Source organism: Sebastes fasciatus, chromosome 6 (assembly GCF_043250625.1).
Source record: "Sebastes fasciatus isolate fSebFas1 chromosome 6, fSebFas1.pri, whole genome shotgun sequence".
In the NCBI taxonomy this organism is placed as follows: domain Eukaryota; kingdom Metazoa; phylum Chordata; class Actinopteri; order Perciformes; family Sebastidae; genus Sebastes; species Sebastes fasciatus.
The window spans coordinates 19,991,666-20,010,645 of NC_133800.1; the positions used below are offsets into that span (position 1 = coordinate 19,991,666).

General features: G+C 43.3%; 1 protein-coding gene across 4 annotated transcripts in view; it reads right to left on the bottom strand.

Annotated features, from left to right (window-relative positions):
* kiaa0825 (KIAA0825 ortholog) overlaps positions 1-18,980 on the bottom strand; it is a 127,974-nt gene that overhangs the window by 34,366 nt on the left and 74,628 nt on the right. The window contains exon 23 of one of the 4 annotated variants that reach the window (XM_074638271.1): positions 11,450-11,974. The exons of the other annotated variants lie outside the window; for them this stretch is intronic. Coding sequence (XP_074494372.1) covers positions 11,962-11,974 — 13 coding nt within the window. The 3' untranslated portion in view covers positions 11,450-11,961. Of the gene's footprint in view, positions 1-11,449; positions 11,975-18,980 lie in introns of those variants that run through there. 4 annotated transcript variants of the gene reach the window in all.

The window sequence follows — 18,980 nt, forward strand, 5'->3', positions numbered from 1 at the left end:
GGGCGACTCGTCCTCGCTACACACCGCCACGCTCTGCCAACGACTGGCACCGTGGCACTGGGGCAGGGCCAGGGACGCACATACACATTTACACCCATGCATATGCACACGCACTTACACACATGCATACACAAAAATGCAAGAATCTCCTTGATGATAATTCCCAGAGGAAAACGCTTTGCTGTAGCTGGACTATTTTAAGTCTTACACTAGATAACAATATTAGTTTGCTTTGATATCAGCAACCAGAATTACAATATGTGTGCACCAAAACATACATTAACCCCTAAAACCCCTAAGAGCTTTGCAGAGAAATGCCAGTTTCCTCTTCTTTTAGCCCTGGCTTGTCCTCCATCTTTCTCTCTAGGCCCTAACATTCATCCATCCCTCCTCTCTGCCCTAAATCGGGTGTTTCTCCTCTCTCTCTCTCCATCTTTATATCTCTCTCTCTCCCTCTCCCTGGCTGTCAGACAGCATCAGATCAGTAGTTAGATCCATGGCCGAGGCCAAGCCGGCCTCTCCGCTCTCAGCACTCTACCACAACACATCATTACAGCTGACAGCAGGACTTCACAACGCAACCGTACGCGCACGCACGCATTGCAAGCGTGCACACACACATTCATGTTTATGTGCATGCTCTGACTCTCTCACACAAATATACACACAAAAACCCACTGTTACAAAGCATGAGGCGTGTTCACATTTAATAACGCCGCTGTAAAGACTGTGGAACTTTTTTTGTGTGATGCATATTCACTAGATTTTTATAGATCGCTTGGTCTGGTTTCATAAAACACAGAGATTTAAAATGAAGGGTGGAGACGGGGGAGGTGGGAGGAGGTGGGGGAGACCACTTCCAAAACCAACAGCAGCAATATGCCAGCGCTGGCGGGAAGAGTTAGCCTCTGTGTAACACTTCCCTAAGAGAGGGATAGTCCCGTCTTACAAGCCGTAAGGGCCGACTGTGTGTGCATGCGTGGGTGGATATTTCTTTAAGCCAGGCTGGGGACTTTACAGCTCCTGCTAAAGTAAGGTTTACACACACACATACACACACTTGCGAATACACCTGAGAATACACACAATCACCATGTAGAACAACAAATCTAACACTTCGCCCACTTTGATCGGCTACCCGAAACAAGGCGGGGGCTGGTGGGGGTAGTGGGCTGGGTGGGTGAGTGGATACGGGAGGGGAGTTACTGAAAAGATATGGTGCCCGAAAAAAAAAAAAAGTGCCCACTTCCCTCCCCTCTGGTAAGATGACAGGAGGAGAGTAGAGGGAAAAACAAAACACACTAATCTTCTGGCTTCGCAGGAAGCCACAAAGCATCATTTACACAGCGGAGTTAACAGGAGAGCACCAGGCTTCCTGATTTGCAGCGAGCAGCCTTGTTCTAGATAGAGATATTCAGACTGTCAGTATAAACTGCTTCTGTTTTCGTTTTGCATTTATTTCAATGCCAGATTCAGGGCATAAATTTTTCATCACCTGCTAAGCTATGAATAAAAGATTAAAAAAGGAACTGAGAGGGGAGTGGAGGGGGAGGGAGGGAGAGACATAGAAAGAGAGAGAAAGAGAAAGGGAAGGAGAGAGAGAGAGGGAGAAGAGAAGAGAAGAAGAAGAAGAAGAAGAAGAAGGAGAGGTACAAAAAAGTCTAACAGATGTGGCGCATGCGGTGCAACGTGCGAGCGTTGTGTGCATAGTGAGAAGGTCTTCCTCTCCTCTTTCTCTTTGCCCCCACCTGCCCAACTCTCCTCCTCCCCACATCCCCCCTACACCACCAACCCAATATACCTCTAGGAGGAGAGCAGTGGCTGCGGTGCAGGGTAAAGATGCTATAATGAGCGGGAGGCAGAGGAGCATCTCACCTTGGCTTTTTATAGGATTACCTGAGAGGTGAACTCTCTGCTCTGTGAGAGGAATCATCAGTACACACTCTCTCTCTCTCCCTCAACCTCTCTCTCTCTCTGCCCTCAGCGGTCTTTGACAGGCAGGGCGAGAGTGAGATGTCGAAGAGCTGCCGGAAAATTCTCTGCAATACAGAGCTGACAGGTTCAGGTGTGGGTTAAAGAAGGGAGAGAAAGAGAGGGATGGAGGTGAAGGGAAGGGATGCACCTCGCTCTCTAACTCTGTAATTCTCCCCCTCTTTCTCTTTCTGTTGAGTTTATGAAGCTGTACATCCTGGCTCATATGGACTATGACTGTTAAATCCGTATATACCTCACATCATTACCTCCTCTCCGCCCAGTGGAGTCACACATTGACAGTATGCCACCTTTATTATGAGGAGTGCTGGTGTCACTTGCATACTCAATTTTAGTACAGATAATAAACATGGCATTTTCTAGTATGTCCAGTTGCGGTTGAATAAAACATGTACAGAATACACACACACACACACACACACACACACACACACACACACACACACACACACACACACACACACACACACACCTATAGACAAAATACACACCTATTTTTTTGTCACTGCTGAATTTTTCAAACATCAGTGGTCAGGAAGCAGCTGATTTTCAAGTGTGACCCTGTTTATTTATGGGATGTGTTTGCATCCAAATGTTGTACATCAGTAAAAAGCACGAAGATAAGTTGCCCAACATTCTTTCTATCATTCTTTTTTTTTTATTTTCAATCAAAGTTTGTGTACATTGATCCTCTCAGCTGATTATATTTTTATTAGCGAGGTATAAAGCAGAAGGTAAAGAAGTTCAGAGTGCTGGTGACAGGAACTGCATGCATACACACGTAATGAAACACACGTGAAGTGCACTCATACACATTTATACCAATTGACCCAATCAAACAGGATGTAGTCTAAGGAGACAAGTACATGGAGGCAATGCTGCACACAATAACCCAATATGTGCTGTAAGTGTGTGTGTGTGTGTGTGGGTGCTCAGGTCTGCAGGGAATAAGTGTGATCTGCACTCAAGATACCTGATCAAAATAACCACTTATTTAGATGAACAGTCACAGCACACCCACTCAGTACACACATGATAATGCACAGCATCCCCACAGTTATATACATACATAAGCATACAGATTCATATGACCTTGTCTTGACATGTAAAACATTAATGCTAGACTCTCCTGAAATATATACATTACACTGACTCACAGGAAAAGAACACCCACCAGCTACGTGTGCATGCAAACACACATACGAGCAAGCAGGCACACATGCAGGCATGCATGTGTGTTTATGACCTCATGCACAATAAAGATATATAAATATATATATATATATGTATATGTATATATATACAGCCAGAAGGTTGTAGTGTATGCATGTGCAGGAGGAAATCCATCTCTGGTTAGAGTAGAGGTAATATATCCCACCAGGACCTGTGTTCCTCGTAGCAATTTAAAATAATTATTGTGAGACCTGATGCTCGACGTCAGCCCCGGCCTTCTGCATCTAAATGAGGCTGTGTGTGTGTGCATGTGTGTGTGTTAATGTTAGCTACTGGAAACTATGTTGGGGATTGCCCAAACTGTCCCTCAAAGCCCCCTGAACCTCTGCCGTGGTTGTGTTTTATGCTATTGAGATGAATGAGTGTGATATTTTTTTACTGCAACGGTCTTAAAAAGTTAAGTTCGACACCTGAAGAGCTACAGTCTTATACTGAATCATAATGATGACTAGTAGAGTTGTGGCATTAATTGTCAAACTATAAAATGAAAGTGGAAATACTTAAAGAATGGAATTTCAAAGGAAATGTAAGTTTCTAAAAAATATAATATGTCTGTCTGTCTGTTTTATATGTAAATGTGCTCATCAGGATGATGACACCAGCGGGCACTCAACCACAATCCACAATGTTTTCATCATTTAAAGTTTCTTGGACAGGTTGGTATGAATGAAGTGTGGAAGGAGAATAAAACGTATTAAAAAAACTTACATATACAGTATAAATAAATTAGGGCTTTCAAAATCAACACGATAATAACGCGTTAATGCAAAAATGCGAGTTTTAGGTTGTAGTGGACTCAGTTCTATAGAGTGAAGATACTGACATCATATGAAAATAGAAAACCTAAGGATTCCATTGGTAACATGTCATACTAGCTTGTCGCAAAGGAGGCTAAATAACGCTCCAAATTTACTCTAAATTTTGGCGAGGAAAAACTGGCATGGCCATTTTCAAAGGGGTCCCTTGACCTCTGACCTCAAGATATGTGAATGCAAATGGGTTCTATGGGTACCCACGAGTCTCCCCTTTACAGACATGAACACTTTGTGATAATACCATGCAGTTTGGGGCAAGTCATAGTCAAGTCAGCACACTGACAGCTGTTGTTGCCTGTTGGGCTTGAGTTTGCCATGTTATGATTTGGGCATATTTGTTTATGCTAAATGCAGTACCTGTGAGGGTTTCTGGACAATATTTGTCATTGTTTTGTGTTGTTAATTGATTTCTAATAATAAATATATAAACACATTTGCATAAAGAAAGCATATTTGCCCACTCCCAAGTTGATAAGAGTATTAAATACTTCAAAATATCCCTTTAAGGTACATTTTGAACAGATACAAAATGTGCAATTCATTTGCAATTAATCAAGATGGACAATCATGTGAATAATCGTGATTATATATTTTAATCGATTGACAGCCCTAAAATAAATATAAGTATACTTATAAACTAAAAATAAATGAATGACGGAATGTGTGATTGGAAAGAGAGAAAGAAAATATGCTAACAATTCAACATATTGTTTTGTCTGTAGCCCATTTACAGTACTGTTAACCCACTGTGCTGCCACACGGCATTTCCAAAATTTCATCAACACAATATCGTGATTAAAAAACTTTATTTTCATCTGTAGAAAACAGATTTGGCAAGTTGACTGAGAGTAATAAATAAAAAACTGTTAGAGGGTTTTTTTAACACGGTGCCATCAGTTTGCCCCTTACACCTCCTACTCTTTCACCTCCTGCCATTTCCTCATGTCACCACCTACTCACCACCTTTCCATCTCGCCTCCTTTTTCTATTGAGTGCCTGTTTCATTTTCTTTGTCGCACCTTCTCCCTCTTCTCCCTTCTGCACCTTATCGCCCTCCCTCGTTCTCTATTTTATCTAAATCTGACTATTTTCTCATCTTCCTTTTGCTGCGATCTCGGGCCAAATACTGTAAGCCTCCACTACAACTCCATCTCCTCTGTCAGGAATAAGGGTGAAGGCCATGCCAGGAGGAGTTGGCATCAACTTGTCACCACACCATCCCTGCTTCCTCCTTCTGCCAGCCTGCTTAATCAAATTACCCCCCTCACTCATGCACACACAAGCCCATTTCTCAATCAACTTCCCTCTCTCTCCCTCCTGCTCCTTCGTCTTCTGCTCCCCTAAACCTTTGCTCTTTTTATCTGCCAGCTTCCCACAGACTGTGCAGAAAAAATACATATATAGCTGCAATCCAATTGGCACAAAAAACATGCCTTTTTAGTGTCTGGGGGACTTTTCTTGCTTGTGCGACCAGTATAAGACAACACGCTGTAGCAGTGGCTGAGGCTGCTGTTTCATCTTAATTAAATTTCCCTCCTCTTTCCTGCTTCCTTCCTGTGTGCCCGCTTGCCCACGCTCCAAATGTCAACAGGATTTGGGCACATGGAGTGGCATCTGGTGCCACATCACCCGACGCACACGGATACAAAAAACCTCACAGCACGGCGAGTTAACCTGGATCGCCGCCAAGCCAGCAGCTACTCGCTAGCTAAGTGCCACAGCGCCAGTCAAGTGCCCGTTCGGCTGTGCGCCCACCCGCATCACTCACACGCATACGCGCATACGCGCATACGCGCATACGCACACACTGGCACTTTCAACCCCCCAATGGCACCAGGCGATGACAAGGAGACAGAAGGGCCTTGCCTTGCTGAGCCGCTCCCTGCCCCCCAGCACATACTGTACAGCTCCCTACCTAACCCCAGAGCCATACTGTATCTCCATACCCTCACTGGCAGTCTGTCGGCGTGGGCTACACACAAACAGAGTCTGTGTTACAGTGTAGCATAGAAATACCAGCCCCCTATGCCTCGACTCAAAAACATGTGTACGTTCATATACGGAACATGACTGTACATATACACATTACCATTCCCACTACAACACAAACAAAATGTACTCAGAGCAATGATGAATACACTCCCACACACACACCCTGACACACATACCTAAAGCAGCTCTTCGTGTTTGAACCATAGACTGGATATAAAGACAAGACAGCTCCCCAAAAGTGAAGTCAAAACATGTTGATTGCCCCCTGGTGGCTGGCTGCAGTATAGGTCATAAATCCCGCCCTCTCCATGTTAGCGGATGGGACGTGGGCAAAACTAAAAAGTCAAAGTACACGTCAAATAAATGTTTCCCAAAGATGGTTTCTGTCATTTAAGTTAGTTCTTACCATGCTGCTGTATGTTCAAGTGTTCATTTTTCTGATAAGTTTGGTTTTAATTAGTTATTTGATGCTATAAAAAGGGGGGGAGACGTCATGATTGACAGCTGCTCTGAGTGAAATAGTCACGCAGCTGGAGGCTCAGGAATTGTACGAGAGAGGAGATGTAACTTTAACTTTCCATAACTGTCACGTGTCTGTGGAATAGAACATGTCATTTTGATCATAAATGATATTATGGTTAGTTGTGTATCACTCCAATCACTACTGCGCAGACTCTGACTCCGAATGATGGCAAGATGTCAGTTCCCGTATTCGGGATATTTGGGCTTCAATTTTGTACAGTGGGAGGAAGCGGAGACATGTCGTCATCTATAAACAGTACACGGTTTGAACTTTCTCAGACGGTGCCATTAGAGGCTGGGGTCTGGCTTCCCAACCACAGTGTTCCTCTCAGTTATTACTTGCTTCCCAATGTTTAGTGCAGACCGGCCACAAGACACAAACAGACACTCACACTCCTGCCAGCCAAACTTTCTATTTGAGATAAATTATGTTCGATAAAAACAGAAGCTGTGCCGCTTAAATCCAAGGATGGCAAAGATCATGTACAGTATGTGTGAAAAGAGAGAGAAAGAGAAAGAGAAAGAGAAAGAGAGAGAGAAGGAGAGAGAGAATGAAAAAGGTAATTGACAATCGTGACCTTGAGTTCAGCTTTTTCCGGTGAGGTAAATTTGGAGTCAAATGGATGTGTGTGTTTTAGCCGTGGGGTCAATACAGGAGAGGAGAGGAGATATGATATCAGCCACAAGCAGAAGTAGAAAACATTTGGTCAACAATATTCGTATTCTCGTAAAAAAACACCACTGCATAAGATTTAAACTGGGGACCCCCTATTTTTTTCACTCTCCTCAGTTTGCCTCCATGCAGATTAGAGTTGACTCTCAATTACAGTCCATCTCCGAGTGCAGATGACAGTGTGAAGCAGGCTCGAATAAAACACATCAGGCTTTTCAAATAGGCCGGTTCAGGACCACTGAGCAGCCAACAGTGCCAGCCAGCTAGCCAGCCGGCCAACTCCATATACATCCATGGCTGTGGAAAGAGCTCAAGGAAGCTAGAAAGCTAGCCATGCTGCCTGAGCCTAACATATGCTCTATTCCAATCTATGTCACTCTTCATTTGCCTGTTCGTCTTCCTTGGTCTACTCTCATTCTTTCTTTCTTGGGTCTGCGTTTTCCTAATGATATAGCCTCTCTCTCTTTTTCTCTACATCCGTTCCTCTCTATGATTTGTTAATGCTTAACTGGCTCTTAGGCGGGCATTAACCCTCATCCTACCAACATATTTAGCACACAAGGACTACCAACTGAGGTCCCTAGGGACCCAAGAATAAACTACTGTAAGAAACAACCATCACAGCAAAATGTTTAATTATTTCTTCTAAAAACATTATTAGTTATGTAATTGATGTCATCTGAAGAAAAAAAAAAACAGATAAAAAATACAACAAAAACAAAAATAGACTGAGCACATGAGGAAATCTGTGTGTCTCCTTCTGCCACCTGTCTCCTTCAAAATGACTGACAGATTGCCCCTACCCCCTTGATAGTGTGTGATACTTTCATTAAGGATTCATGGCAAACATGTTATCCATCCATTATTGCTATTAATCTGCATGGGCTGCAATTGGGTGCCATTGACTGGGAGTCCACCAGGACCCCAATACATTGGTATTTTCAAAAAGCACTAATTAAAACAGAAACAGAAAACAATGTAATGAAGTCATTAGGAACAAATTGATTGACAAAGTCATGAAAAATTGAAAAAAAGATATGACAAAAATGTTTGCATCAAGGCTACAAGTGTGGAACTGCTTTTCTGTACTTTGTCTAAATTCTGACCAGCTCCATAGCATTAGGTGTGTTGTCACGTGGCTATATCTTTGACAGAACAAGAGGATGACACATTTAGTGGCTTAGTTTTGGAGCAGTGCGCATATGATAAACAGATGCAGCCAGGCAGACAAAGAGACTGATAGAAATGGGTCGTGGTAGCTGCAAGGATTGGGCTAAACAGAAAATCTATTCGGCTTGTTTGCGGAGGAGATGCCCCATGCTATTTGTTTGGTGCTTGTCTTTCTAGTGAGTCAGATAATCGGAGAGTGATTATTTGATGTAGGAAAACACACACACTCTTAGCGTGCCTGCCTGTTCAGATTTAAATGCATAGAAAGCAACAGCTTTTCATCTAAACATGAAGTGATGCATTGTATGTTTATTGTACCACACGCACGTTGAACTTGTGCGCATCATTGTCAAGTGGACATACTGCTTGAATGACATTGAGCTTCCTGTGGGTGTGTACCGGTATACATGTGCCGGTGTGTATGTTTGTGCCCCTTTTGTAAGAAACCCACTCAGTGTGTGGCCTCCGCTCAAGTGTCTGTCTGGATCTGTGTAGCTACTCGTACACCAAAGAGAAATAAAGCAGCCGCTGCTGTGCCAGCTTAATGTAGGCAGGACAGGCTGAGGGGTAAGAGAGAGTTCATTAAGAGATTTCAAGGCACCTGAAGTTCATTTGTCTCCCTAAAGCATCAAAACAGGATAATAAGGACAGGGGAGGAGGGGAATGGCAACAGCGAGTCATGCCTTTGTTTTTCCTCTCTTTAACAATTCTCTCCTTTAAATACCAAAGTCCTTTCATCCTCATCTGAGACTTATCTCTAAATTTCAATATGAAAAAACTTCTTACTGCATTCCAGTGTCGAGGTTTATGCAGGGCAAACCTGTTTCCTAGCAAAACCCAGAGCAGATAAGGAAAATAAAATTACCCCCGAGCGTATTTCAATTCAAACTACAGGTCACTTCCTTTTAATTGTCTATTACAGTGCATAAAGTGCATGATGTTTAACAGTGTTTTGAGGCAATGTAGTTTTTTAAATAAATGACCAATAGTACTTTCCCACTGCATTGTTCAATTGTTGTACTAATGGCTTGTTAAAGTAACAGACATTGATACATACAATGATATAATTTGATTTCAAACCCATGTCCCACAACATCAAAAAAGTAACTAGAATTACCACCTCACGGTATGTGAGTATGCCTACGCCAACCAGTCAAGTTGCAATTTACGTCCCTGTCTGTCCAAAATGTCATCACCTCATCATTTTATCCTGTTAGACATTTGTGTGAAATTGTCATAATTAGCACATGAATTCTTGAGTTATGGCCAAAAATGTGTTTTGTGACGTCACAGTGACCTTTGACCTTTTCCATTCAGTTCATCCTTGAGTCCAAATGGATGTTTGTGCTAAATTTGAAGAAATTCCCTCAAGGCGTTCCTGAGATATCACGAGAATGGGATGGACATGAGGTCACAGTGACCTTGACCTTTGACCACCAAATTCGAATCAATCAACCTTGAGTCCAAGTTGACGTTTGTGCCAAATTTGAAGAAATTCCTTTAAGGCATTCCTAAGATATTGCGTTCACGAGAATGGTATGGACGTGAGGTCACACTGACCTTTGACCACCAAATTCTAATCAGGTCATCCTTGAGTCTAAGTGGACGTTTGTGCCAAATTTGAAGAGATTCGCCCAAGGCGTTAGTGAGATATCAAAAGAATGGAACGAATGTCAGGTCCCAGTGACCTTGACCTTTCACCACCAAATTGTAATCAGTTCATCCTTGAGTCCAAGTGGATGCATGTGCCAAATTTGAAGACATTTTCTCAAGGCATTCCTAAGATATCGAGTTCATGAGAAGTGTATGGACGAATGGAAAACGCAAAAAACATAATGCCTCCAGGCCACGGCCTTCGCCGGTGCGGAGGTATAAAAATGTTGTAGTGCACAATAAAAAACAAGTACAGATTTTAAAAATTTAATCTGGATCTGAAAATGTGCCAGTCTGCATCTAGCCATTGTATAATTAATGGAGTTTAATTGTCATTTAGTTTCTGTCCCAGGCTTCCCTCACTCAATGTTCTTTTGTAACTGTGTGTACTCTCGCCCCCGCCTTGCACACGGCCGGTGCTAAGGCTAATAAATATGCTCTTATAATCCTGCTGCTGGTGTCATCCAAGTGTCACTCCTAGACATAAGGCAGGGTGACAGTGGGGCGCCCCTTGCAGTGTGTGTGTGTGTGTGCTTAATTTGACTTTGCATGGATGAATGCGTGGTTGTGAGTTTAGGTTGAGTGCATGTGAATGTGTGTGTGTGTGTGTGTGTGTGTGTGTGTGTGTGTGTGTGTGTGTGTGTGCGTGTGTGTGTGTGTGTGTGTGTATCCTGCATTGCGTGGTGTGCACGTCTGTGGGACTGATTAAGACACACTCTTCTCCGGTGTGGTGGGACACCTGGTCTTAGTGGGAAAATGGGCTGTGGGCCACCAGGGCAAGAGGGTAGGCAGAGAGAAAGGCCTGCGGAGGCAGGAGGGAGGCAAGGTGAGCTACAGGGAAACACTGTCATCCACTTCCGCACTGAAAGGACTTTTAATTTAGCTACGGTCAGATTAGGCCGAGGCACATGGCATAGGTGGGTAGACGCATTGCTGCCAAGCTATTAGGTAACCCCGAGTGGGCAAAGTGACAACACACAAATAGATATTCTGTATGAACACACATATACACACACAGATTTGCAGGTCTCTTAAGGACAATTGGACAAGAAAAACAACCGTGTGTGTTGACCTATGTTGAATCCCAGTGGCTCTGACATCACTAAAAATGCTAATACAGCATACACTGTTGCTTTTAGTTATTATCCAATAAAACATTTCTGAAATGCTGCATGGTGAAATGGTAGATTTCATCTGCAAAGGCAGGGCAAACAAATGTGTGTGATATGTTTGCTGAGGAGCATGTTCTTATATACAAACTGCAATGAAATGTTTAGTTGTGTCTTGTAATTCCATGTGGGCTCACCAACCAGAGTGCATGACATGACCTAAATCATGCAAACGTGTCACATATTCAGAAACAATATCAATTCTAATCATAAAGGAAACATCTTTCTAGTGTGACAAAATAAGAGAGTAAAATGTATTTTGGTGGAATACAGAGGACAGTAACACAAGCTCTATTATATGCTTTGTTCATTGGAACCAAGCAGCAACCGCCAGTACTGAAAAATGAAGCCTACGCAGAAGTGCCAAAAGCTGCAGTTCTTCGAATTTAATCAATCCCCATAGACCCCCATGTTAAAATGGCCAACGTTACAACAGAAATAAACATGTTTACAGCCTGGTACAAAAAACTGTTTTCCATTCCATTCATGACAACTGTACGGGGGTTGAATTTTTATATAATTCACCTGTTTGGATTATATTAAGGCATAAAGTTAGGTATAACTAAGGGCATGGCCACTTTGAGTGACAGGTGGGTGCCGTCTCAGGTCGCTAGCTGCTAGCTGTCTCCTCTGCTCCACTGACGATCCACCTCTTTGCCCATTTTTGGATTGTTGAGTTAGGCTGTGTCGTCACTGCCAAGGTGGCGATGGCCGGAGTCACCCACTTTGATCTTCACAACAGCTATTCAATAAACCTATGGGTGACGTCACATGACAATTTTATACATTCTACGATTGGAACAAGATCATATCGTTGTTCTGAAAATGTGTTTCTTTCTCACCAAAACTAACCATGCTGCTTTGTATAAAAGCACCACTTTACATCCAGTTCACTGTGACCTTTCTGACTCGTTCAAAAACAAAAAAAGATGAGTGAAGACAGATTGAATGAGAGTCTGTGTCTACTTATCACGTGCTTCTTACACCACTCTAACTACGTAACTTGACTAAGATAGCCAACATAAGGCCTTAACATAACAGCTGCAGTAGGTGGAGCATTGCTGTAACCTGCTCATCAATTGTTTGTAGAATTGTTAGCGTGCGTGAGAAGAAGCTGCAGACTTGGGGTCCATATAGACAGTGGACAACTGTGACACATGGTAATGGCTGTGGACGGTGCTAACTAGAGACAGTACACATTGACAGAGCGCATGAGGTGCAGTGTAGATGCGCACACACACACATACATACACACACATCACATCCAGTAAACATTAAAAAAAAGCCTGAGGCAGCTTGCAAGAATGAAGTAACAAAGCTGAGCAGGAATGGCAGTTTTCTTGGTGTCTGCTTAGACTTAAAGTAATTGCCGCATGTCTGTCATTGCCGACGAAGGCGAAGAAAATGTCTTCCTCAGCTGCTACCCTGCCTGTTTTGTTCGCTGCACTTGTGTAAAGTGGGAGAAAATAAGTGTCATTCAGTGAATGCAGCTATTCTTCCCATGACAGCTTCATATCTGTGAGCTGGGGGGAGGCCACCCCAAAATCCTCCTTTTCCACTGGTAACGCCTTTGACAGGGTGTTAAAATAAAAAGGCCCCACCTCTTTGTCCAAGCACACACACATATATAGACATGCATGCACACCTACGTCCCACTAATACGTTTTTACACACTCACTCAACAATGTGCAAGGACAAATGCGCAGAGAGAGCAGTGAAGGGTGCTGAGTGAATGGATGCCCTTTTTAACCTCGCTCACCAAGTGTCCCTGTGTTAATACAACTGATCAGATGGCTGAAAGAGAGATTGAGAGAGACAGACAGGAACGGAGATGCTGCTGAAGAGCCGAGAGCAGAGTAGAAGGACTTTCCTATATTCCTACAACTATACCGTACCTGTCTGTCTGTCAATCCGTCTGACCCCGTCTAACACTTACTCTCAATATCCTTCGCCCTCACTTTCATATGCAGCAGGCAAATGGGTCAGTTGCCATGGTAACAACTGAGAGGCCAGGGATCTTCTGGTCTATTAAGAAAAATGGGGGAAGTCGTCCCCCCCCCCCCATCCCACATACACACTCATTTAACTGAACAGAGTAGTGAAAAAGAATGAAATGGGTTGTACTGGGTGGGGTGAGATAGGTGATGATCATGATAACACATACGCGCACGTACACACAAAAGCAAACTTAAATCATAAGTAAGTTTAAAGTTACTACAAGGAACTTTTAACTGGTTATGAAACAGTCTCAATTTAATACTGGGAGCCAACACCGACACCATGCAGCCAGAGGCCCAGGCTGTATTGCTGGGACCACTGGAGGGAAGGGAAGCACGGTGGAACCAGAACCAGGACTGCATGGGGCACACTGTCAGACCCTGCTGCAGTAAAATGAGAGGTTTTCTAAAGGCTCTCTGGTGCTCGGAAACACTACTGTATTTGTCCACAGGGACTGCCGAAATCAACACAAAATGAAAGTTCCTGGTAGTAACTTTAATCAATCTATAAATTGAGATTGTCCTCCCAAGAAGATTGATGTCATCAGTCATTTCAGCAAGTGCATCAACAAGACACGTCTACATTCAAATGACAAAGCCCTCTAGCAGTCGTAGCAACAACAAAACTTGGACTTGTTGTATAACTTTGTTGGTTTTTAAAGAAAGTAATGTAATATAAGGTCTTCAAACAAGGCCATTGCAGAAACTAGTGTGACAAGGACAATGTTTATGAGGGTGGGGAGACGGAGAAGTCAACTACTCTATTCAACTATTAAATTACAACTTTTTTGGTAATCGATTAATTGGTTTGAGTAATTTTTTAAAGTTACAGCTTCTTAAATGTGAATATTTTCTGGTTTCTTTACTTCTCTATGACAATAAACTGAATATATTTGAGTTGTTGTGGACAAAACAAGACATTTGAGGACGTCATCTTGGGTTTTGGGAAACACTGATCAACATTTTTCACCATTTTCTGACATTTTATAGAACAAACAACTAATCGATTAATTGAGAAAATAATCAACAGATTAAAGTGGCAGTAGGCAGTATATTTTTGGCATCATTCGGCAAAATTTCCATAGTAACCTTTCAGCATATTGTAATTCAAGTGTTCTGAGAGATAACTAGACTTCTGTACCTCCTCATGGCTCTGTTTTCAGGCTTTAGAAAATCTAGCCTGTGACGGGAGACTTTGACCAATCACAGGTCATTTCATTGAGAGAGTGTTCCTATTGGCTGTGCTTTGGTCATGTGACCGGAACTTGGCGTCATAAACTTTCTCATTTTACAGCTAAACCGTGCACTACGAGATGATTCTGAAAACATTTGAGGTGAGAAATAAGCTTTAACGGTCGGAGTTCGCGAGTGATTGACAGCCGGCTCTCATAGACGGCAGATGGACAGTGGACCTCAGATCAGCTCTTACTGCTTGTTTTCCTCCGGTATGTGAAATCTTGCAGATGCCGTTAGGAGCACTGGAGGACACAGAGGCACATGATTTTTTCCAGGTTACCTGTTTCATGTACTACTGTCACGATAAAGCGACCGTTTTATAAAAATAACTTTTTTTAAATCATATTTGCTCAAATCTGGCCTTCTTCAGCTTTAATTGACAATAACAATAATTGTTAGTCACAGCCCTAATTACTTCTTCAAAAGTGTTAATATGTTGCACATCAAATATCTCAATTTGCCTTAAAAAACCACCTCAAATATAGAACCAGCCATCTAGAATTACTTTTACAAGACAACGACAACTACAACTGTTGTCTTATATAATCTATCTGGGTCACTTGTTTTGACCTACTGTGTATCTCATTTAATATAAATTAAATAGAAACAGGAAAGGGCAGAATATGCCTATGGCAATTTCTCTATATACAAAGTTTGGAAACTGTTCATCGCATAACATAATTGACCTTTTGACCTCCCAGAGAGCCTATAGCCCACCTCACCACTAGCTATCCTGTACTGCAGAGGTAGCTCCACTGATTAATGCACACTAAATAACAATCCATACAGATTAATGTGTGAGAAATGTGACCACAACATGTTTCCAAACATGTCCGCTCTGTTCGTTGAAGCAGCTGCACGCCACATAAAAACTAGGGAGCAGCCAATACTGGTCTTTGACATTACCTGAGATTATTGTATATTGTACAATGCTCGGTGGCAGAGAGAGAGAGACAGAGACAGAGAGACCCCTGCGGCTCACACCCTGACGTGTATGTTACGCTCTATTAAATTAGCATGAGTCCAATATTAAAATAATAACATTTACCTCCACAATAAATGCTTTGGGTTCCAAAATCAATACCTCTACCCTGTAATGCCAAAGTATCATTACAAATAATAAGAGCAAAGTTGTTGCATTATATTGAGCATTACAAAAAACTCAGAAGGGCATGCACGTATTATAGATTAAATAATTTCATTTGAAATGTCACAGATTCCCGTAAGAGTTAATAGAGTTGCATTGTTAATGCGATTTTTTTTTTTTTTGTTTGTGGGGGGGACAACACATTTGTGTGCTCTCAGTGTTTATACACATTACCATAAGTTAAATGTGTCTTTTTCCAATATAAGTTTTAAGACCGAAAAACAAAGGAAATCCAAGGCGAACTTGCTAAGTAAAGGATTACCTTGTGCTTAATTGCTCGATCGAATCATCCTTCATAAGCACAATCAGAGTAACTAAGGCACTAAAGACTCATATCTCTCTGCATCCACAAAGCAAGCCTATTAGTGTACACTCCAAAAAAATAAAAAAACTCCTCCACACATCAAATCAGAGAAAAAAAAAATCATTGATTGAGGCACACAAATGAATTAGTGAAATAAAAAGGACCTGGAGAGGAGTGATGATTGTATCATCTTTGAGTTGATGGAGTCGAGTCTAAAGGTGAGAACAGAATGATAGGGAACTATACAGCTGAATTGTGAAGGCCCCTGTCAGGCTGTCTATGGCCTTATTGGATGAGCCACTCTCAAGGTACTCAGTCTCCATTCAGAGCATGAATCAATGGCTCCTGATTAGATTTGGGGGGGTTACTATGCTGTTTTTGTTTGTTGTGACATCTTCCCTCGCTTTGTGAGGTCTCTGTGCTCCTGCCTGACAAAGGCACCACCTCCTTCGATGGAAGAAGAGAGAGATGGGGAGACAGGAACTGGGGGAGGGGGGGATCATCGAGAGGGGGCCGTCAAGGCTGTTTTCTTGTCGTTCCTTGTTGTGTTACATTCCGCCGAGCTGTTGTGTGCAGGCGTAAATGCTAGCATTCGTGCTTTCATGTATCAATCTTTGTGTGTTTATGACCATGCGACGACGACAAAGCATTTTGCAGTCATGGAGCGCAATTTGTTAAATATGCATCAGCAGAGAGTGTCTGGTCTAAAATGAATTAATTTCTCTGAATGTGTACTCCTGGAGGTTTCTGCTACTATTAGTCCCTGTTTTGTTCCATGCCAATCCTCTTTATTCAGCAGAGGAATTGAAAAAGAAGAACATGACCGAAAAGAAAGACATCTGCAATTGATTTCAAAGTTTCCAAGTGTCCATTATACTAGAAAATGCACGTCAAAATGACATCCTGTCTCATGTTTGATAGCCACTTCAAGACAGTGAGGGTCCGAACTGGAGCCTGAGTTGAATGAAAGCACCACATGTCTCCCTCTTTCACTGCATGAGGCGCATGTAAAACTACTATGCTGCTCAGTGCATATTATACTGTAAATTCTTCAGTAAAGGAAATTTATAGTGAGAAATGTTTACCAGAAGCTGTTTGAGAAAAATACAACCCGCTGCATTCCAGCCGAGCCAAGGCCGAGCCTCACAGCCGTCGCGAGTAAACTGCCTATGTGATAAGGGGCTGAAAGAATCCGATAAGCTCTAAATCTAAACAGGGCCAAAGCATCTGCCTTAATAATAAATGTGCCATGCTAAAAGGTTACTTGAACTGCCGAATTCAAATTTAATTGAGGCTGCGTGTTGAATAATTAATCTTTTTCCCAGGGAACACAGGGCGCACCGGACAAGCCGATGCTTGAGAGCCCGGAGAGAGACACAGAGAGAGAAGGAGAGAAAGATGGAGGGAGCGCAGCGAGTAGTGCTGCGCCAGCCCACGCCACCATCCCATGAACCCTGCCAGAGCGCGACCCGCTATGCAACAGTCGGGGCATGATGTCATCCGCCACACCATCACCCTGGTAACCAGCCTACGTGCGCGTGTTTGTGTGCAGAAGGGAATAAAGAAATCAACAACTGAACACAAATAGGAGTGTGAAGAAGGGCAAAGCCAAAAAAAAAAGAGAGGAAGGAATCAAAGGAGGAAAAATGAGATGATGGTGGGGATTTTCGTTTGTTAGTACTGTTGTTGTTGGGGTACAAAGCCAACATAAAGACGAGCGTTTAACGTCTGTCTTTTAATGTTTGTATCAGTTTGCCCCCCCTCTCATTCTCCTCCTCCTCCTCCTCCTCTCCTTCCTCTGTAGGTATTTCAGTTGGAGGCGTCTCCTTAGATCTGTGCCTTTTAATGCTGACTGCCGCAAATCTTTTGAGGCCGACTACAAAAGCAAGCTGGCAGTAAACTTTTCCCCCTGAAGGAGAAAAAGAGGAGTGCTGTTTGGGATGGCTCCACTCTGGGGAATCTCCTCCCCGACACGGGCTGATCTGATCTGAGGACGCCAGCCGCTGCCCCTCCTCGGCCCCGACTGGCCCCCAAACACACACACACACACACACACACACACCTGCAACAGCTCGTGTGTTTGGTGTGGCTACGTGTCGACTGATAGATGAATAAGTAAGGGTGCTTTTATGTATTGTTGTTGCATGTTTATGACGTGCCGTGCTGCATGCATTACAGCACATTGCATATGTAAACACAATATTGTGCATAATCGCAGTCGTTTTATTGCAACGGAGCTGTCAGGCTGCCGACTGCCCCAGCAGCAGCAGCAATCCTGGTTTTCTAGGTTTTCTCCCCCCCCCCTTCTTTCTCTTCGTCCCATCAGCCCTCTCTGGGTATAAGGCAGCTCCTCTCCATTGTTGATCTGACTCGGGGCTCCACATTGCTGAGGTGGCGGATTGTGGCAGAGAGATGCCTCTGTCAGGAACGTGCTTATCCTCTCGCTCTAGCCACCCTCTTATACATAAAATATCAAACATCTGAGGGACAATATGCTGACCTGCTGTGACCTCCAGACATGCACACAAAAGGGAACACACTCACCCGCGCGCACGCAGACGCACACACACACCCCGGAAAACAGACACACACACACACACACACACGCGTGCACACATGAATGCTGGCATACAGTGACACACACACACACACACAAACGCTCAGAGAGCTCAAGTCGGCTCACATCCCCCACTCGTACGTGCCTTGACTTTTTTCCCATCACCACCGCATCCCTCAGATGATGTATTTGCGACATCTGGCGGCGCTCGCTATATCCATGGGCACAGGGATACACCGCGTGTAGGAGGGAGGGAGAAAAGAGAGAGAGAGGAGAGAAAAAGAGCCGTGGTTGGCAGAGCGAACTGAGGGAAAGCAAGACAAAAAAAAGCGAGGTAGAGCGAGAGAAAAGGACCCCTAATCAGGGGGACATAGACGGACGGATTCATTGGCAAATATACTAGGAGTTTTGTGCCGTAAAGCCCGCAAGCACCTCGAATTCCACAGCGAAAGGCTTGGGTACCCCCTAGTGGGCGCCCAGCGGCAATCTGGCCCTTTTGGCGTTGTGTGGGGGTGTGGCG